The sequence below is a fragment of the Canis lupus genome, chromosome 2, assembly GCF_003254725.2.
Source record: "Canis lupus dingo isolate Sandy chromosome 2, ASM325472v2, whole genome shotgun sequence".
NCBI lineage: Eukaryota > Metazoa > Chordata > Mammalia > Carnivora > Canidae > Canis > Canis lupus.
Genome location: NC_064244.1, coordinates 70,105,380 through 70,124,095, shown reverse-complemented (window position 1 = coordinate 70,124,095; position 18,716 = coordinate 70,105,380). Strand labels below are relative to the sequence as shown.

Below are 18,716 nucleotides of genomic sequence, written 5' to 3'. Positions count from 1 at the left end.
TAAAAGTGCAAATCCTTTGCACCTCTGACTCTACAACACTGCAAAAGCTATTATGGATTCAGTAGAAACTATGCTTTGAATTTTGATATATTCCTGGGCTAGTGATATGTAATACTATACCCTCTTGTGATGCTGAGAAGCCATGCAGTCATGAGGGTAAACAACCAATATTCTTAGAACCATTCTGCAACAAGTTTTTTCACTTTCAGTACAGTATTCAATAAATTACATGAGATATTTAACACTTTATAATGCAGTAGGCTTTATATTAGATGATGTTATCTAACTGTAGGCTAATGTAAGTGTTCTGAGCACATGTAAGGTGGGCTAGGCTAAGTAAGCTATGATGTTCTATGGGCTAAGTGTATTAAGTGCACTCTCAACTTGAAATATTTTCAATTTACTATGGGCTTATCAGGACGTAACTGCATCATACATAAGTGGTGGAAGATCTCTACTAAGTAGGTCTTTCTTAAATAAGCAAAGCGGCATAACTCAAACTTTTGAAAAGCAGGGGATACCTGTATGTCTTGTTTCCCTAAGAATTGTGTATTACTCTTTTTTTGGGTCCCTTTTCAATTGCTAAACCCAAGCCTTATACATGATTAGTACTCAGTAAACCTTGATAGATGTTCACAGAGCTAATTTAAAGAGTATTACTAATACCTAAATCATTACATTTCATCCATTAATGGTGATTATAAGGAATTTTCTTAGTGGTGCCAGGCTGTAGTGTTTTTATAAAGTTTTCCACCAAAGAAGCATTAATGGAGTACTGACTGTACTAATGTTAGAGAGAGATACAAAAAAGATGAAAGATACCATTTGTTCCTTACAAATTTGCTCAGTATCATATTTTTAAAGATTCGAGTTGCCTGAAGTCAACAGGTGCACACTGTTAAAACAAGTGTATCTTGTTTTATACCAGATAGGGTGTAATTCCAAGGGTTTGGAAGATTAGGATTGAAATGGAATGGGAACTCATTGCTTTGTCTAAAGTGCTGTTGTTTGTGTTTTGTTTTTTTTAATCAAAAGACTTCTTTTTAACATTAAGTAAAAAGATACCTCCTTTTGGATTTTGTATCCAGAAGGAAAGGAATATCATTTACTGCAAACAGGAAGGGCCTGTTTGTAGAGCATTTATCCTGTCTTTGCTGCCTTTTTTTTTTTTTTTTTTGTATCTTTTCCTCTGGTTACCCATCCTGTCATTTGTAAAGCTAAGAACTTGGCTGCACTTGGCTGCACGTATAACAGGTTAATCAGGGTGAGTTTATTTGAGCTTTTAGTAAATGGTCCACAGGATATTTTCTTTCTGCTATTTAGTTTTTAATTCTGATCAGCCTCAGAGCTAACTGGAGATACTTGCCTGGTTTATTGTTTGCATTTAATATTCTCTCTACTTACATTCTCCTTTGCTTTTGTGGCAATTACTAATAGTGTTGCTACCCATGTGTGCATGGCTAGAAGGAACATGCATGAAAGCTGTCCTTAATAATAATTTATTTTTCCTTGCATAAATTGTAGCATCTCTGTTGAGTATTAATTACATTGTCTGATTTCCTGATTGTTTTCTTGCATTTAATATATGATACTCCCTAAAGTTGGTTTCACTATGTTCCCGTAGAATTCTCTTGCCCTTCTGCTTGTATGCGTGTTCCTTATATTGTGCTCTTATCTGTTCTTTACTTATGTCCAATTATGTGGCAAAATGTCTCCATTTTGCATTGATAAATGTTATTCTCTAATTCTTTACTACTTTTTTATTTAAAAATATTTATTAAAGGGTGCCTGGATGGTTCAGTGGCTGAGTGTCTGCCTTTGGCTCAGGTCAGTGATCCCGGGGTCCTGGGGTCAAGTCCCACATCAGGCTCCCCAGAAAGAGCCTGCTTCTCTCTCTGCCTGTGTCTCTGCCTTTCCTTCTGTGTCTCTCATGAATAAAATCTTTAAAAAAATTTATTTGGCACTTCTTATTTATCAAACACTTCTGCGTATTTGTGAGTTTCTGTTAAATAAGACAGAGACACTGCCGTCATGTGTCATACATTCTATTGTGGAGGGAAGACAATTCAAAACCAGGAAAAGAGAAAAGTAAATAAGATAGTTTTAGACAGCAAGTGCTATGCAGAGAGTTAAAATACGGCGATTTGATAGTGTGTTGGTAGCTAATTTTTAAAAATTTGAATAGAGTTAACATACAGTGTTATATAATAATAATTCTACTATTGAGTGTTTATCCAAAGGAAATGAAAATACTAATTTGAAAAGATATATGCACTCCTATGTTCCTATGTTTATTGCAGTATTATTTACAATAACCAAGATATGGAAGCAACCTAAATGTCCATCAATAGAGAAATGGATAAGGAAGATGTGGTAAATATATATAATGGAATATTATGTAGCCATAAAAAGGATGACCTTGTGCCATTTGAGATAACATGGATGGATTGAGAGGGTATTATGCTCAGTGAAATAAGTCAAATTGAGAAAGGCAAATACAATGTGATTTCACTCATAAGTGGACTCCAAAACAATAATAAAACAACAATGAATGAATAAACAAACAAAAAGCAGAATCAAACCTATAAATACAGAGAATAATCTAATGGTTGCCAGAGGGGAGGAGTTCAGAGGGTTGGGCAAAATGAGTGAAGGGGGGAGTGGGAGATAACAGGCCTCCAGTTATGGAATAAAAAAAATCATGGGATTAAAAGACACAGCATAAGGGATACAGTCAATGATATTGTAAAGGTTATGCATAGCTAACCTGTGTGAACGTAGTACAATGTATAAACTTGTTGAATCACTTTATTCATATACCTTGATCATTCATTCGTAAATGTGTCAAAGAGATCATCATACCAGTGGACATACCAAGAATACTAACTCTGGGCAAGTGTCATGACTACTTGGTCAATTTGGAATTGCCATAGCTCTATAGTTAAAATTTTCAATTAACTTTTGATTAGGCAACAAAAGGAATTCTAAAAAATGTTAATGGTTTAGCTTCCATGTTTAACAACATGTTGCATTCTTTGCTTCATTCATTAATTCAGCAGGCATTGTTGAGCATTTATTGTGTCAAGTATTTTTCACTGTTCATATTCTATTTTCTAAAAGTAGCTTTCTGCCATCTTTATATCAGGCATTTTGAGTATGTTCCAAAAGTAATAGTGTTTTTTTATGTCTTGCTACTCAAAGAGTGGTCATTGGGCCAGCAGCATTGGCAACCTCTGGGAGCTTGTAAGAAATGCAAAATCTCAGGCTACCTTCCAGGCTTGCTGAATCAGAATCCGTATTTTAAAAAGATTGCTAGGTGATTCAATGCACATTAAAATTTAACAAGTACATATATAGCATATGGATTGTTACCATCTGTGTGTGTTTTTAAACAATTGAGTACTTTTACTCATTCAGCTACTTTGAGATTCCCTTTCATGTGAAAGCAATTATAGTAATATCCTTAGACAATCTTTTCTATTTTTAAAACTATATGAAAAAAATTATAAAACACAAGAGTAAGTAAATACTCTTATTTACAGAAGGATACAAGTAAAAGACTGTTAGAAGTGGAGCTTAAGTGGTTTTCGTATCTGCTAAAACTTTCACAAAAATTGTAATTAAAAAAAAACATAGATTACGAGAGACCTTGCTGCAAAATTTGTTGAGTGGAAAGGTTTTATTTATTTATTTATTTTAATATTTATTTAAAGATTTTATTTATTCATGAGAGACACAGAAAGAAAGAGAGAGGCAGAGAGAGAGAGAGAGAGAGAGGCAGAGACATAGGCAGAGGGAGAAGCAGGCTCCATGCAGGGAGCCTGACATGGGACTCCATGCCTGGTCTCCAGGATCATGGGCCAAAGGCAGGCGCTAAACCGCTGAGTCATCCAGGTGTCCCGGGAAGGTTTTAACACAGAGGTCCTTTCAGTACCTTTTCCATAGGGTGAATAATAAAGGCATATCTGAAACCCATGGAAAATAATGCTAAGTTATCATCCTGTCCTTTATTTTTACAGAGGAATATGAAGTAAACTAATGTTCTCAAATCATTACTCTTCTAGAAAAAGTAGTAGTTTGATATCCAGGTTTTCTTTCTGGTTGTTTGATTACTTAGAGACTAAAGAAAAAGAATTTTTGGAAAATCAATTGTCTACTCCTAATATGACGAGGAACGGAAGACAATTTTATTTCTTTTATTTAAGTACAAGTGTACCTCACTCAAGGGTAACAAATTAAGAATGTAGATTGATCAGTAAATGTTTTAAGTAGTATTTATAAAGACTGAATTGTATATTTTATTAGCACAGAGTAATTTTTATGATGTAGTAAATGAGAATAGAAAATGTGCTTCGGCAAATTTTTTATTGCTTAAAATATTTTAATATTTTTATTGCTTAAAAAAAAATTGCCAGAGAAATACATCATAGGTAGAACAGTAAGTGAGAAGGGCCTGAGAAGGGAATGAGCTAAATATATACTTCTTTAATTTGGATTGTGAACATTCAAAAAAATTACTTCATCTAAACAGTGTGAAGCAGATGTTGAACACAATGTAAATGCTGCTTTTTGAGTGGAGGGCTTTTACGTATAGCAGTGAAAGTGTGAGATCATCCATAGTCAACTTTATTTCCTGGTGTCACAAAAGTTCCCTTGTGTGTTGGTTTGTTTGTTTGTTTGTTTTAAGATTTTATTTATCTATTTTAGAGAGAGAAAGGAGCATAAACAGGGGAAGGAGCAGAGGGAGAGGGACAAGCAGACTCTATGCTGAGCATAGAGCCCAACTTGAGGCTTGATCCCAGGACCATCATGACCTGAGCTGAAGTCAGACACTTAACCACCTGAGCCATCTAGATATCCCTGGTTATTCTTTAGTAAACTAGATGTGACAATGTTCTTTGGCTATTACTGTGAGAACTGATTGATAATACTGGGATTTTGTGATCAAGAGGCTAGAAACTGACAAGTGTGAAGTATTTGAGATCTACAGCCTGCCTTCTTTGTTTTTGCTCTCAGCATTTGCTTTATGAATCTGCCTTCTATATTTTGTTCCTTAATTTTCTTGTTATTTTTCAATTTTTTTCTCTATTGTAATAGCTTTGCTGTCTACTCCTAAAAATGCTGAGCATTCAAAATCATATTTTTTAGAAGGAAAAAAGGTCTTGAATTTAGAGCAGGGTACCCGCTTTAAAGGTAAGCAGGGTAAAGCAGGGTATTATGAGATTATACTATTATAACATGAAATTTAAGGATTTTTTAGTGCTTATTTTAATCATATATTTCTTATTGGTGTCTGATGAATGGTCACAATTTTGTATTTGCTGTTCTTAATAGAGAAGTCTATGCATTCTAAGACATAAGGAAAAAGAACAATAAAGAGTTGCGGATCTTTGAATCTCATCATTTCTTGGGGTGTAGAGAAGTTTGCAAAGCATAATCCTTGCAAACTTTGCACTTTTATTAGATTGATACCCTCAAAGCATGGTACACAAATAAGATCTTTTTTAGGAAGGATAAAATGGTATTTGCTATATACAGTTCAGAGCATTGAATTTAAAATATACATTTCTCTAAGTTGGCCTCAGGGGTAAGGTAATTTCTCCATGTGCATATATTTAGCAAGTCAAAGCATTAAGAATTTATTCAGGATGTATATAGGTAAGATATTTTTGTACTTTAATGGAAAGTCTCATGCTTAATGGACTGGGGTACTGTCGGTGATTAAATACCTAAATATATTAATTTTGGCACACTTGACATAATTTAGGGTTTTGTCCACAGAAATCGGTTTTGATTAAAAGAGCTCCCCTTTTCTGTCTTTTTAATAGCAACATCATGACAACAGAGAAGAGTTTAGTGGCTGAGGCTGAAAATTCACAGCACCAACAACAGAAGGAAGAAGGTGAGGGAGTCACAAATTCAGGTCAACAAGAAACTCAGCTGGAAGAGCTTTCTCAAGAGGCAGCTGAGGGAGATAATCATTGTGAGCAGAAGCTGAAAACATCTAATGGAGATACCCCTACACATGAAGACTTAACCAAGAACAAGGAGCGGACATCAGAAAACAGGGGTCTGTCACGGCTGTTCTCATCATTTCTCAAAAGACCAAAGTCTCAGGTTTCTGAGGAAGAAGGCAAGGACGTAGAGTCAGCTAAAGAGAAATGTGAAGGAGGTCAGAAAGAGATAGAATTTGGAACCAGTCTTGATGAAGAGATCATTTTAAAAGCCCCAATTGCAGCTCCTGAACCTGAACTCAAAACAGACCCATCCTTGGATCTTCATTCATTAAGCAGTGCAGAAACTCAGGTAAGGATGTGCAAATGTGTGAGACATGTGTAATAAAGACAAGTTATACACCTTATTTTTCAGTTAATAACCTTTGGTGTTATTTCTTACTAACCAGTTAATTTAGGCATTGATTGATAGGAATAAGTAACATTAAGCTTTGGAATTTCTGTTGTAAAGAAATTGATGTAGTCAATGGAAACTTGACTTTTTAAAAGATATTCTCTGTACTTTTATATTTACATTTTATAAATCAAATAAAACAAAATGAAAGAAAAGTATTTATCAAATGAGTTTATTTACCTATATATCAGCTGTGATGATAGAACAAGTCCAAGATTTATTTATTTATTTATTTATTTATTTATTTATTTTTTAAGTCCAAGATTTTTAATGAGAGAGGGGAAAAAGTGAGGTGGTTTAAAGTTCATTTTGTTGGAATTATTAGGCATGGGACAGTTTATCTGCAAACATGGCCCTTTTTATGAAAATCCTCATAGAAGCCATGTAATAGATTCAAGCCATCCAGAAAGAATTATGTGCTAGGTTAGAGCCATGCCTGCCTTATCTTTATTGTTTTCTCCAACTAGATGATATAATAGAGTGTAAGTTATGGATAAGGAAGGCTAGTTCTTTATATCACCTTTGTAATAAACAATAGTTTGGGGCCTTAACTGTGTCACAGTTATGCCTTGCTACTCAAAGAGTGGTCCTACGGTCAGCTGCATTGGCAACCTCTGGGAGCTTGTTGGAAATGCAGAGTGTCAGGCTCCGCTGCAAACTTGCTAAATCAGAATCTGCTTTAACCAAGATTGCTGGGTAATTTGATGCACATTAAAATTTAACAAGTACGTATATAGCATGTACTAAACATGAGTTGTGAATTTATTTATCTGTCAAAAAAACATCGAAAGTATTAGTACTATAACTCCAACTATTTTCTAGGAATCCCATTTGCTTCTAGCCTTACTATCTATAAATTAAAAACTATTTTAAAGGTGTTTTTATTTATTTATTTTTTATTTATTTATTTTTTAAAGGTGTTTTTATTTCTGAAGCATGTGAGCATTATTTGCATTGTTAAAAATATAAATCCTAGGGCAGCCCTGGTGGCGCAGCGGTTTAGCGCCGCCTGCAGCACGGGGTGTGATCCTGGAGACCCAGGATTGAGTCCCACCTTGGGTTCCCTGCATGGAGCCTGCTTCTCTCTCTGCCTGTGTCTCTGCCTCTCTCTCTCTCTTTCTCTCTCTCTCTCTGTCTCTATGAATAAATAAATAAATAAAATCTTTAAAAAAAATATATATATGGGCTACATCGTTTTATTAGAGTTTTCTAAAAATATTACATGTATCTCTAGAAATATTACTTGTATATTAAAAGTGCAGGTAGTAAAATTTAGGTTAAAGTTGTAATTTTACATACTTGCTATTTGTGAAATGTTGAAAAGAAGATTTACTATATAGTATAGTTGTTAAAAATGCAGGCTATGAAATCAGTCTAGAAAATCATAGCTGAGTGACACTTTTGCTTTATTAGTTTCTTCCTCTGTGCAATAAAGATAAAATTCACCTCCTTTGGCTATTATGAGGATTAAACAAGATAAACATGGAATGCTCTTAAGATATTGCTTGCCACTCATTAAATTTTAGTTATTATTACTCAGTTCATCAACATGAACAGTAAAGGCAAAGAAACCCTATGTATTTTAATATCATGAATTTAATTTTATTTTAGAAATACCAAGAGTTAAATTTACATTATCTTTCAGGAAACCTTGTACTTTGAGGAGGTTTTTAACTGCCATTTTTCTCCTCTGCTTTATGTAGGGAAAAATTTATATTTTGTTTTAGTTAGCATTTGAATCAGGGCTAGTCTATTTTATCTAAAAATCATAGCATTTGTACTGAAGTTAAAACATGATGGACAAAGTTAATTTTAAATTTAACTAAAGTCTCATTCATTGAAACTTTATTAAATCAGAATAATGATAAATTATATGCAAGTGTTTATATATAAAGAAAAAGAAAATTAGTAATAATAAATTTCAAGGAGATATTGCTTAAAGAAGAAAGCTCTTTTGGGCTTTTTAGAAGCTAGTATTTATAATCAAAACCTCGTGGATCAGAACCTTATAGGTAAACGTTTATTTGTTTAACCATATTTCTGTATGTGTGGTAGAGTTTCACTTAAGTGGTCCTTTTCCATCCAGATTTTTTAAAAGTAAGTTTGCATTATAGGACTGTACCAGTCTTCATGTAGGGTACCTTGGGTTTTTTGGAAGCCATGTATCTGGTTTTTTTTTTTTTTAATTTTTATTTATTTATGATAGTCCCACACAGAGAGAGAGAGAGGCAGAGACACAGGCAGAGGGAGAAGCAGGCTCCATGCACTGGGAGCCCGATGTGGGATTCGATCCCGGATCTCCAGGATCGCGCCCTGGGCCAAAGGCAGGCCCCAAACCGCTGCGCCACCCAGGGATCCCTGTATCTGTTTTTAATGTTATTTATTCATTCAACAAATACTTCCTGAAAACCTACTATGTATGCCAGGCCCCAAGCTGGATATCATTAGTAAATAAAAAGTACAGTATGACAGAGAGGTTTAAGATCATGAATTCTGGAGCCAAACTGGTATGTAACTTATTAACTGAATGATGCTGTATGAGTTACTTTAACTTCTCAGGCTTCAGTTTCTTTCCTTTCCTTTCCTTTTTCCTTTCCTTTCCTTTTTCCTTTCCTTTTTCCTTTCCTTTTTCCTTTCCTTTTTCCTTTCCTTTTTCCTTTCCTTTCCTTTCCTTTCCTTTCCTTTCCTTTCCTTTCCTTTCCTTTCCTTTCCTTTCCTTTCCTTTCCTTTCCTTCCTTTTTTCCTTTCCTTTCCTTTCCTTTCCTTTCCTTTCCTTTCCTTTCCTTTCCTTTTTTCTTTCCATTCCTTTCCTTTTTCCTTTCCTTTCCTTTCCTTTTTCCTTTCCTTTCCTTTTTTTCTTTAATGCAGTATAGTTACAATACAGTGCTATATCGGTTTCAGATATAGTGAGTTGACAGTTCCGTACATTACTCAGTGCTCATTATCAAAAGTGTTATTGATCCCCTTCACCTTTTTTTTTTTTTTTGGTAATTGAGTTATTTTTTAATTTTTTTTTTCATATCATAAACTTACTTTCTTTTTTATAAATTTTATTTTAATTCCAGTATAGTTAACATCAGTGTTATATTAGTTTGAGGTATATAATATAATGATTCAGCAATTCCATATGTTAGTGCTCTCAAAATAAGTGTGCTCTTAATCCACCTTCCCCTATTTCCCCCATTCTCCATCCCCATGAACCATCTGTCTATAGACCATAAAAGTCTATTTTTTTGGTTTGTCTCTCTTTTTCTTTTCCCTTTGTTTTGTTTCTTAAATTCCACATATGCGTGAAATCATATGGTATTTGTTTTTCTCTGACTGACTTACTTAACACTGTATTCTCTAGATCTGTCCATGTTGTTGCAAATGCCAGGGTTTCATTTCATTCTTTTTTATGACTAAATAATATTCCATTGTAGATATATTACCACATCTTCTTTATCCATGGACACTTGGGCTGCTTCCATAATTTGGCTATTGTAGATAATGCTACAGTAAATATAGGGGTTCATACAGTAAATACAGGGGTTTGGGTAAATACCCAGTAGTGCAATTACTGGATCATAGTGTAATTTTAACTTTTTGAGAAACCTCCATACTGTTTTCTGCAGTGGCTGCACTGGTTTGCATTCCCACCATCACTGCATGAAGGTTCCTTTTTCTCCACATCCTCATCAATGCTTTTTGTTTCTTGTGTTTTTTATTTTAAAGATTTAATTTTAAGTAATCCCTATACCCAATGTGGAGCTTGAACTCACAACCCACAGATTAAGAGTCATATGCTTCACCAACTGAGCCAGCCAAGGTACCCCATGTTTTTTTAGCCATTCTGATAGGTGTGAAGTGATACCACATTGTGGTTTTGATTTACATTTCCTTGATGAGTGATGTTGAGCATCTTTTCATGTGTCTTTTGGCCATCTAGAGGTCTTCTTTGGAGAAATGTCTGATCATGTTTTCTGACCATTTTTATTTTTTTTAAGATTTATTTATTTATTCATTCAGGGAGAGTGAAGAGAGAGGCAGAGACACAGGCAGAGGGAGAAGCAGGCTCCATGCAGGAAGCCCGATTGGCTATTATTGTGAGAACTGATTGATAATACTGGGATTTTGTGATCAAGAGGCTAGAAACTGACAAGTGTGAAGTATGTGAGATCTACAGCCTACCTTCTTTGTTTTTGCTCTCAGCATTTGCTTTATGAATCTGCCTTCTATATTTTGTTAAAGGTCTTTGTTAAAGACCCTGGAGATCTGGGTCTCCAGGATCACACCCCGGGCTGCAGGTGGCACTAAACTGCTGTGCCACCAGGGCTGCCCTCTGACCATTTTTAAAGTGGATTATTTGTGGGTTTTGGTGTTATGTAAAATTTTAATGCTAACCTTTAATCGGATATGTCATTTGCAAAAATCTTCCTCCATTCAGTAGTTTATGTTTTAGTTTTGTTGATTTTTTTTTTCCCTTGACTGTGCAGAAGGTTTTTATTTTGATGTAGTCCCAATAGTTATTTTTGCTTTTGTTTCCTTTGCCTCAGAAGATATATCTAGAAAAATTTGCTACAGCTCTGGCCTCTGTTTCTTTTCTGTCAAATGGGGATAATATTAGTCTCCTCCCCACAGGCTTATTATGAGGATAGAGTGAGTTCATATAAATAATGCTTTTAGAATAATAACTGGTCCATTTTAATTGTTATACAGTATTGTTGTTGTTATAAAAGAAACCTAATCCTTACTCTTGATGACTTTATAGTCTAAGGGAAGAGACAGAAAAGTAGTAAATATAAAATAATTATTCATTTTAAATGTTATGAAGGCAATAAACAGGGTACTGACATGAATAGCAGAGTGAGGATAGGATAGATAGGATAACCAATTGAAGGCCTCTCTAAAGAGGTCACATTTAAAAGGATCATGAAAGATGAGAAGGAACCTTTTAGACCACCTCCAATATCTAAGGCAGGAGCCAAATAATTAAGTCCTTTTTCCTTTATGTCAACCATGTATTCTGAAAGAAAGAATTAGTGAGGTTTAGTTAAGAATCTTTCAGCAGTTTTATTATATTGGAAGTAAGAAAGTATGTACCACAATATTTCATTTACCTCTATAACTTTGGGGTGACTTCATGAGAACCCTAGGAAACTCAGATTTCAATGTCTCTTGCTTCTTTGAATCTACTTCACATTGAGCATGATTGATAAGTGTTAGAAAGGAGTTAACTGGCAGTTACAGTTATTAGCCTAGTTTATATGTTGCTTTATGCTCTAAATTGGTCCCAGGAATCCCTCTTATCCATTCACAAGATTTAGAATATGTGATAAACCACATCTCATTTGCACCTCATAAAGCTACCTTGCTAAAATTGAAGAGCATGGGGCAGAGGTGGTAAGGTTTTGATAAACTTTAATAATATATAATCGTTGGGATGCCTGGGTGGCTCAGCGGTTGAGCGTCAGCCTTTAGCTCAGGGCCTGATCCTGGATTCTCAGGATCGAGTCCTACATCGGGCTCCCTGCATGGAGCCTGCTTCTCCTTCCTCTGCCTGTGTCTCTGCCTCTCTCTCTATGTATCTCATGAAGGAATAAATAAAATCTTTAAAAAATAATAATAATATATAATCACATAGTCAGGAAGAATATATAATGCTGAGAGTAATAGATTGGTGTCTTCTAGTTGACCTGAAACCTTCATTTATTGATTTGAAAGATAGGTTTCTACCTGAGAAATTTCAAGGATAGCATAGAATATAGATGGAGATCATAATATCTTTTATAGATAAATAATTTATTTAATCTTAATATCACTTTTTTTTTAAGATTTTATTTATTTGAGAGTGAGAGAGTGAGAGAATGAGCAAGGCCCTGGTGGGAAGGGGAGGGGAGTATAGAAGAGAAGCAAACTCCTTGCTGAGCAGGGAGCGAGTGGCAGTGCTGGGCTAGGTCATGACCTGAGCCAAAGGCAGATGCTTAACCAACTGACTGAGCCACCCAAGTGCCCTTCACTTACAATTTGTTTTTAACAGTTTTTCTTCTTCACTGCGTTTATTGGTAGAATTATTATGGTTATTAAAAATGTATACAGCAGGGGGCACCTGGGTGGCTCAGTGGTTGAGCTTCTGACTTCAGCTTAGGTTGTCTAGGGATCGAGTCCCACATTGGGCTCTCTGCATGGAGCCTGCTTCTCCTTCTGCCTGTGTCTCTGCCTCTCTCTGTGTGTGTGTGTCTCTCATGAATAAATAAATGAAATCTAAAATAAATAAATAAATAAATAAATAAATAAATAAATAAAATCTTTTTAAAAAATGTATATAGCATATTTTGTGAAATGTCCTTATTCCTGACTTGATGTCATGGATATGTAGCCTGCTCAGGAAGAACACAGAGAAGATCCAGATTTTGAAACTAAGGAAGGAGGGGGACTTGAAGAGTGCTCTAAAATAGAAGTAAAAGAAGAAAGTCCTGAGTCAAAAGCAGAAAGAGAATTAAAAGCTTCCCAGAAATCAATCAGAAGACACAGAAACATGCACTGCAAGGTTTCTTTGTTGGATGATACAGTTTATGAATGTGTTGTGGAGGTGAGTGCATTTTAATTTCTGTAGTCAAAACTCTTACAAATTGCTTTATGTAAGGTTGAGTAAGTAGTGTCAGTTCCACTATTTCTGTGGAAATGTTAATAGTGATTTTCTGGAAGCAGAGGTCTGGAAGGATGATGAATGAGTCCTATTTTCTTCTCCAGTTTTTTCTGTATCTACCAAATCTTGTGAATGGAGCATGTGTTACTTTTATAATCCAAAACAATTTTGTTTAAACACAACTTGGTTTGTTATTTATAGAGTGACCTGCCAGGCAGCCTCAATTTCTGATACTAGTTCTAGCTATCCCCATAATCATATCTGTCAAAAAATGTGGTAATTTCTGCTGTCCCAGATCTAAACCTGAGTAAGCCTTGGTTTGTTCAATGTATTTCTTTAGCCCTATGAAGTAGTATGTAAAAAATTTAAAGCAAATAATGCCATTTCTTAAAATACTCTATTATTTTCTGAAAAAATAAGTAACCAAGTCAGGATTGAAGAAAAATGTCAGTTACTTGGTTATCCTTTTGCTGCTTCAAGGCAACTTAAAATCCTTAAAAATCTACTAACCATTTTCTTAACTAGAGCAGTAATTATCAATTATGATATGCTTGATATAAAGCAATTATTGTTATTATAACTAATTGTAGCCTTCATTGTAAAATATATAATTCACATATACTTGTATTTTAGGTATATAATTATGAATTGAATTATTTATATGCAAATGCAAATATATCAAAGCACTAATAGTCGAAAATATCACACTATATCTATTAATAGACATTCCCTCTCCAAGTTTTAAACAAGAAGTCAAGAAAAATACACTATTGCACTTTGAAAATAGCTGCTATACCTGGTAACTAGAGACTTCTGGTCTACTCTTTCTGCTTCTCACCACTAGCTAGTTGAGAGAAGGGAAAAGCTATTCTACACATTCTTCCCATTCAGACCAAGATCCAGATATGGGTTCTTTGTACCTGAAACATTTGGAGGCAGATATGTTTCAGAATTCAGAATATTTTGGATTTTAGAAAGGCAGTAAGTACTTATGCTGCATATTTCATAACACACCCGGTGGGGTATGTGGCAGTGCCAAGATTCATTTTTTTTTTCTTAGAGACTTTATTTATTTGAGAGAGAGAGCACGAATAGGAATGAGGGGCAGAGGGAGAAGGAGACTGCTGAGCAAGGAGCCCTGCTCAGGGCTTGATCCTAGGACCCTGAGATTATGACTGAGCCCAAGGCAGACGCTTAACCAACTGAGCCACCGAGGTGCCCTCAAGATTCATTCTAAGATGGGTACATAAAGATCATATATAGCCTCATAACACTTAAGAACTTTGGAAACGTTCCCGCCCCCCCCCCCCCCGGAAAAAAAAGCCCAAAATTTTACTTTTTAGAGCTTCTGGATTTTGGAATTATAAATAAGGGAGTAGGGACCTTTATGAAGAATTCTCAAATCATTTCTGTCATTTGGAGTGAAAACATAAAAGAGAATAAATGAAAAAAATGATTACTAAAGATGGGTTAAGTGTGGAAATAAATTAACATCTATATGAATTACTAACAGTCATTAAAAATAACTGCTCATTGAGAAGACATGTTGTATATCAAAAAATTATTTCTAATTTTTTGAAGCATTTAAAAAATATATTTCTCATTAGTATGTTTGAGTTTTTTCAATAATTCCAGTGCATAGTTAGGGTAGATATAAATATTCTTACCATTTTACATATGAGAAAGCTAATGTTCAGAATTATTAAACAAAATGACCTAGTTTGTTTAGCTTGTAAATGGAGGAGCTAGGACTTTTTGACTATACATCTTAGCTTTTAAGTTAGGCTAACTAGGAATATTAATACCCAAATTTGGCAGTGGTTTGCTTTTCTAGGTAAAGAAACATTAAGAAAATGATTTGTAACACAACTGAAAAAGCTACTGCAATAGGTAACATCTGTAGGGCATCTAAACTTTGTGTATTTTTCAGCAGGGAGTTGAGACATTGCTCATCCTCTTGGAACATTTGATCTGAGAACGGTAGAAAGTCTAATGACTTCCATTGTTGCTATTAACCGACAATGTTGACATTAGATTCAGTGAACTTAGGTGGTCATGATGACAACAGCCCATAGCAAACTTCAGGAAATACTGCACAAAAAAATAAAGAATATGATGTTTAAGATGGAAGTAGGGAAGGGTTGATGAAGAGAAGGTAAAATTTTGCTTTGAATTCTAGCACTATTTCTAAACCACTGTGTGTTGCATATTTAAACTGACAAATTAAGAAACAGGATTTTTTTTATAACCCACATTGTTCTACTTATGCTATATAAACCATCTGAAAGTGGTGGTAACAAAGGATAAAAGAAGAAATAGGGAAGTGATGTTTTATCTTATTTGGTGATAAATACAGAAATAAGAGGTAACCTCAAAATATTTATGTCTTTGCAGAAACATGCTAAGGGACAAGATTTGCTTAAACGAGTGTGTGAGCATCTCAATCTTTTGGAAGAGGACTACTTTGGTCTAGCCATTTGGGATAATGGAGCCTCTAAGGTGAGGAGACTGCTTGTCAAAATACTTGTTTTGGGGATCCCTGGGTGGCTCAGCGGTTTGGTGCCTGCCTTTGGCCCAGGGTGTGATCTTGGAGTCCCAAGATCAAGTCTCACACCAGGCTCCCTGCATGGAGCCTGCTTCTCCCTCTGCCTGTGTCTCTGCCTCTCTCTCTCTCTCTCTCTCTCTATGTCTATCATGAATAAATAAATAAAACCCCACAAAATACTTGTTTTGATTCTTTTTTTGTCGTTAAGAGTGTATTTATGTCTGCCTCTCCAAGGCACAGTGTACTTAAGAGTTATTCTTGCTTATTCTTGTTTCTCAGATTTTCCTCTAGAGCAAACATTTTAAAGAAAAGACCATTTCTGTTCTTTCATCATTGAGAGAAAAAATGTACTGTACTATCTTTTTAAAGGATAGGGGATATACAGAGCTATGATGTCCTGATTAGCAAGTAGATACCAATAACTTCATATATTATGCAATTAGTATTGTATCTAATAGATTCATAATAGATATTTGTTGAATGGATGATCTATCAATATTATAATTATAGGTTAATTATATATATTTAAAATTTGAGAGTAATATTATAAAGGAGAATAAAGTTCCAATATTATTGAAAAGTCCTACAATGAATCTGACATTTTCTTCCAGCCCAAAAGGAAGTTAGTAGTTAACTTTTGAAAGAAGTAAAAGAAAATATGAGAACATGGAGGAGGAAGGAAAGGTTAAAAGTCAGGTATTTACTTCAGGGAACTTGAATTATTTCCTAGGCCACTTTACTGAAAATTATAGACAGTTAGCTTAAAATCTAATGATGAAAAAAAGCTTCAGTCCAGTTCCATAAGTCTTTGCGGGTGCTATCCTAGATGATAGAGAAAGGGCTGTGAATAAGATAGACATGGTCCCTGCCTTCTAGAACTTATGGTTTAGTGTGACGAGTGTTATGCAAAAGGAAATACAAGATGCAATGACAGGGTATGGCCAGGGAAGTCTTCTCTGGGAAGGTGACGCCTGAGCCAAGAACTGAAAGATTAAATGGGCAAGTGAAGCAGAAAGATAATGACTTGTATAAGGGCCCAGAATTGAGAGAGTGGCATTGGAGGAACTAGGAGCCTGGTTAAACATAGGTAGTGAGGAACAGAATGAGAAATAAACCTGGAGAGCTACACAGGGACCACATCATGGAGAGAGAGTTTTGTATACAATGTATTTAAAGCCGTTTTTGTTGGTTCTTTCTTTCTTCAGGGTAATTTATACTTATTAAGAAAAGTTGAGGGACAGCAGCCTTTAACAACTGCAGACTCTATAGATTGGATTATTGGAGCTAGATAATGCAAGCTAGAAGACATGGACTTGCTCTTTGCCTAAATAGAATCTATTTGTAAAATGTAGTAGTAGTTACCTAGTAGTTTGCAACAGTTTGTCCTCCTGTGTGAGTGATTGTTGTTTCAAGCAGAAGAGCTATGTCTACCAGCACTAAGTCAGTATTGTTCTTTAAGGACTCTTTGTTCTTAAAAGCTCAAACCAACTTGCACTGAAGCATCTAAGTTTCATTAATAAGGGAAGATATAAAGTAATTAAAAAACTAAATACCCCCCCCCCCCGAATTATAGTGAAAAACATTCAGCAGCTGTGAGCTAGGAAAATTCTTCCATGGATCAAGGAAAATACTCTGAAAAGTATTTTATGTTATACAAGCTCAGTGAGATAAAGTTCAATGTTTTAACATTGTGGGTCCAAAAAAAAAAAAAAAAAAGAAAAGAAAGAAAAAGAAAAAAAAAAATCCAAATCTGATTTGAGGATGTTTGAGAATGCTTGAATTTGGCATATCAGTAAAGTCACTGAATACTTCCTTATTTAATATAACTGGAAATAATTTTTCAATGAACCATGTATAGTTAAATTTCAAGAAGTTAGCTCATCTAAAGACATTCAGCAGAGGAAATTCCTTTCCATTTGCAGTTGAGCTTCTAGGGCCTACATTGCTACAAAAACTTTTAACCATTCTTGGTGTCATCCATACTTGTCCTGTCAGCAGGTTTTATTTCCTTTATAATACTTTTTAAAATATTAAAAAGCAAATGTTAAATTGTTTTATTTACATTCATTTATATATTTATGTGTAAAGTGATATCAAAAATGGCTAATATAAAAGCTGAATAGCAAAGTACTAACCCAGCTGTATAAAAGAAGTCATTATTATCCCTCTTAGATAAAAATATTTCTGAGAGAAAAAGCTGTTGTTTCAGAATCATAATCTAGTTTCAATTTCCCTGAGAGTTTGTAAGAGTCCCTTTTGGGGAAGTCAGTGGGCAAGTGAATTCTGGGAAACACAGGGCTTATCATATTCAGGGCATTTGACAGGTCTGTAGTAGGGTCCACGTTCATATAGGATATCCAACAGAGGAACATGGTCAGAGGCAATGAGGTGTTCGATATTTTTTGCTTCTAAATTCACTGTGACCAATCTAGCTCTCAGAAATAGGTCAAAGCAGACTTTTTCTTTGGGTTAAAATTGAGGGTCTTTAAGCTGATCCAGGAAGTAGGGCATAGAAGGGAAAACAGTAACTTGCCAAGCAAATCTTGTACAAAAATGAATTTTGGGAAGACTTACCTTAGCATTGTCAAGTTAAAGGGCCAATACAGTAGCAAAAGTCATCTTGGTGATGACAGTCCTTCTTCAATTTGCTATCTCTTGAGTCATATTTGTTCAGTATGGATGAATTGTCTCTTTGTCGCCATCCCTGGTATTTACCATCATCCTCATCCTAGGGATTTGATTTGCCTCGTTTCTGTGATGTTTCTCCTATTTCCTTTGTCCTAGCTTTTCCTTGTGCTTTGATAGAGTGCTGCTGCTTCTGAGAAATGGCACATGAGACGTAATCTTTTTGAGACATTAGATGTCTGAAAAATGTCTTTCTCCTACCCTCACATTTGGTTGTTAGTTTGGTTGGTTGGGTATAGAATTTTACACTTGAAATTATTTGCCACTGTAATTTTGATGGTATTGCTCCATTGTCTTCTGGCTTCCAATGTTGCTCTTTTTTTTTTTTTTTTTTTCCAATGTTGCTCTTGAGAAGGCCAAAGCCATTCTGATTCGTGATCTTTTGTATGACCTTCCCATTGTAGAATTAAGCTAGTAGAATCATATTGTCTTTCTCCCTTCCTTTTTTCT

General features: G+C 34.9%; 1 protein-coding gene across 36 annotated transcripts in view; it reads left to right on the top strand.

The window, feature by feature from the left end:
* EPB41 (erythrocyte membrane protein band 4.1) overlaps nt 1-18,716 on the top strand; it is a 200,472-nt gene that overhangs the window by 82,926 nt on the left and 98,830 nt on the right. For 29 of the 36 annotated variants that reach the window (XM_049105406.1, XM_049105403.1, XM_025447592.3 and 26 more), the window contains 3 exons: nt 5,829-6,306; nt 12,767-12,979; nt 15,431-15,535. In XM_049105406.1, coding sequence (XP_048961363.1) covers nt 5,836-6,306; nt 12,767-12,979; nt 15,431-15,535 — 789 coding nt within the window. In that variant the 5' untranslated portion in view covers nt 5,829-5,835. Of the gene's footprint in view, nt 1-5,828; nt 6,307-12,766; nt 12,980-15,430; nt 15,536-18,716 lie in introns of those variants that run through there. The other 7 variants (XM_049105493.1, XM_049105495.1, XM_025447596.3 and 4 more) reach the window with 3 other exon arrangements.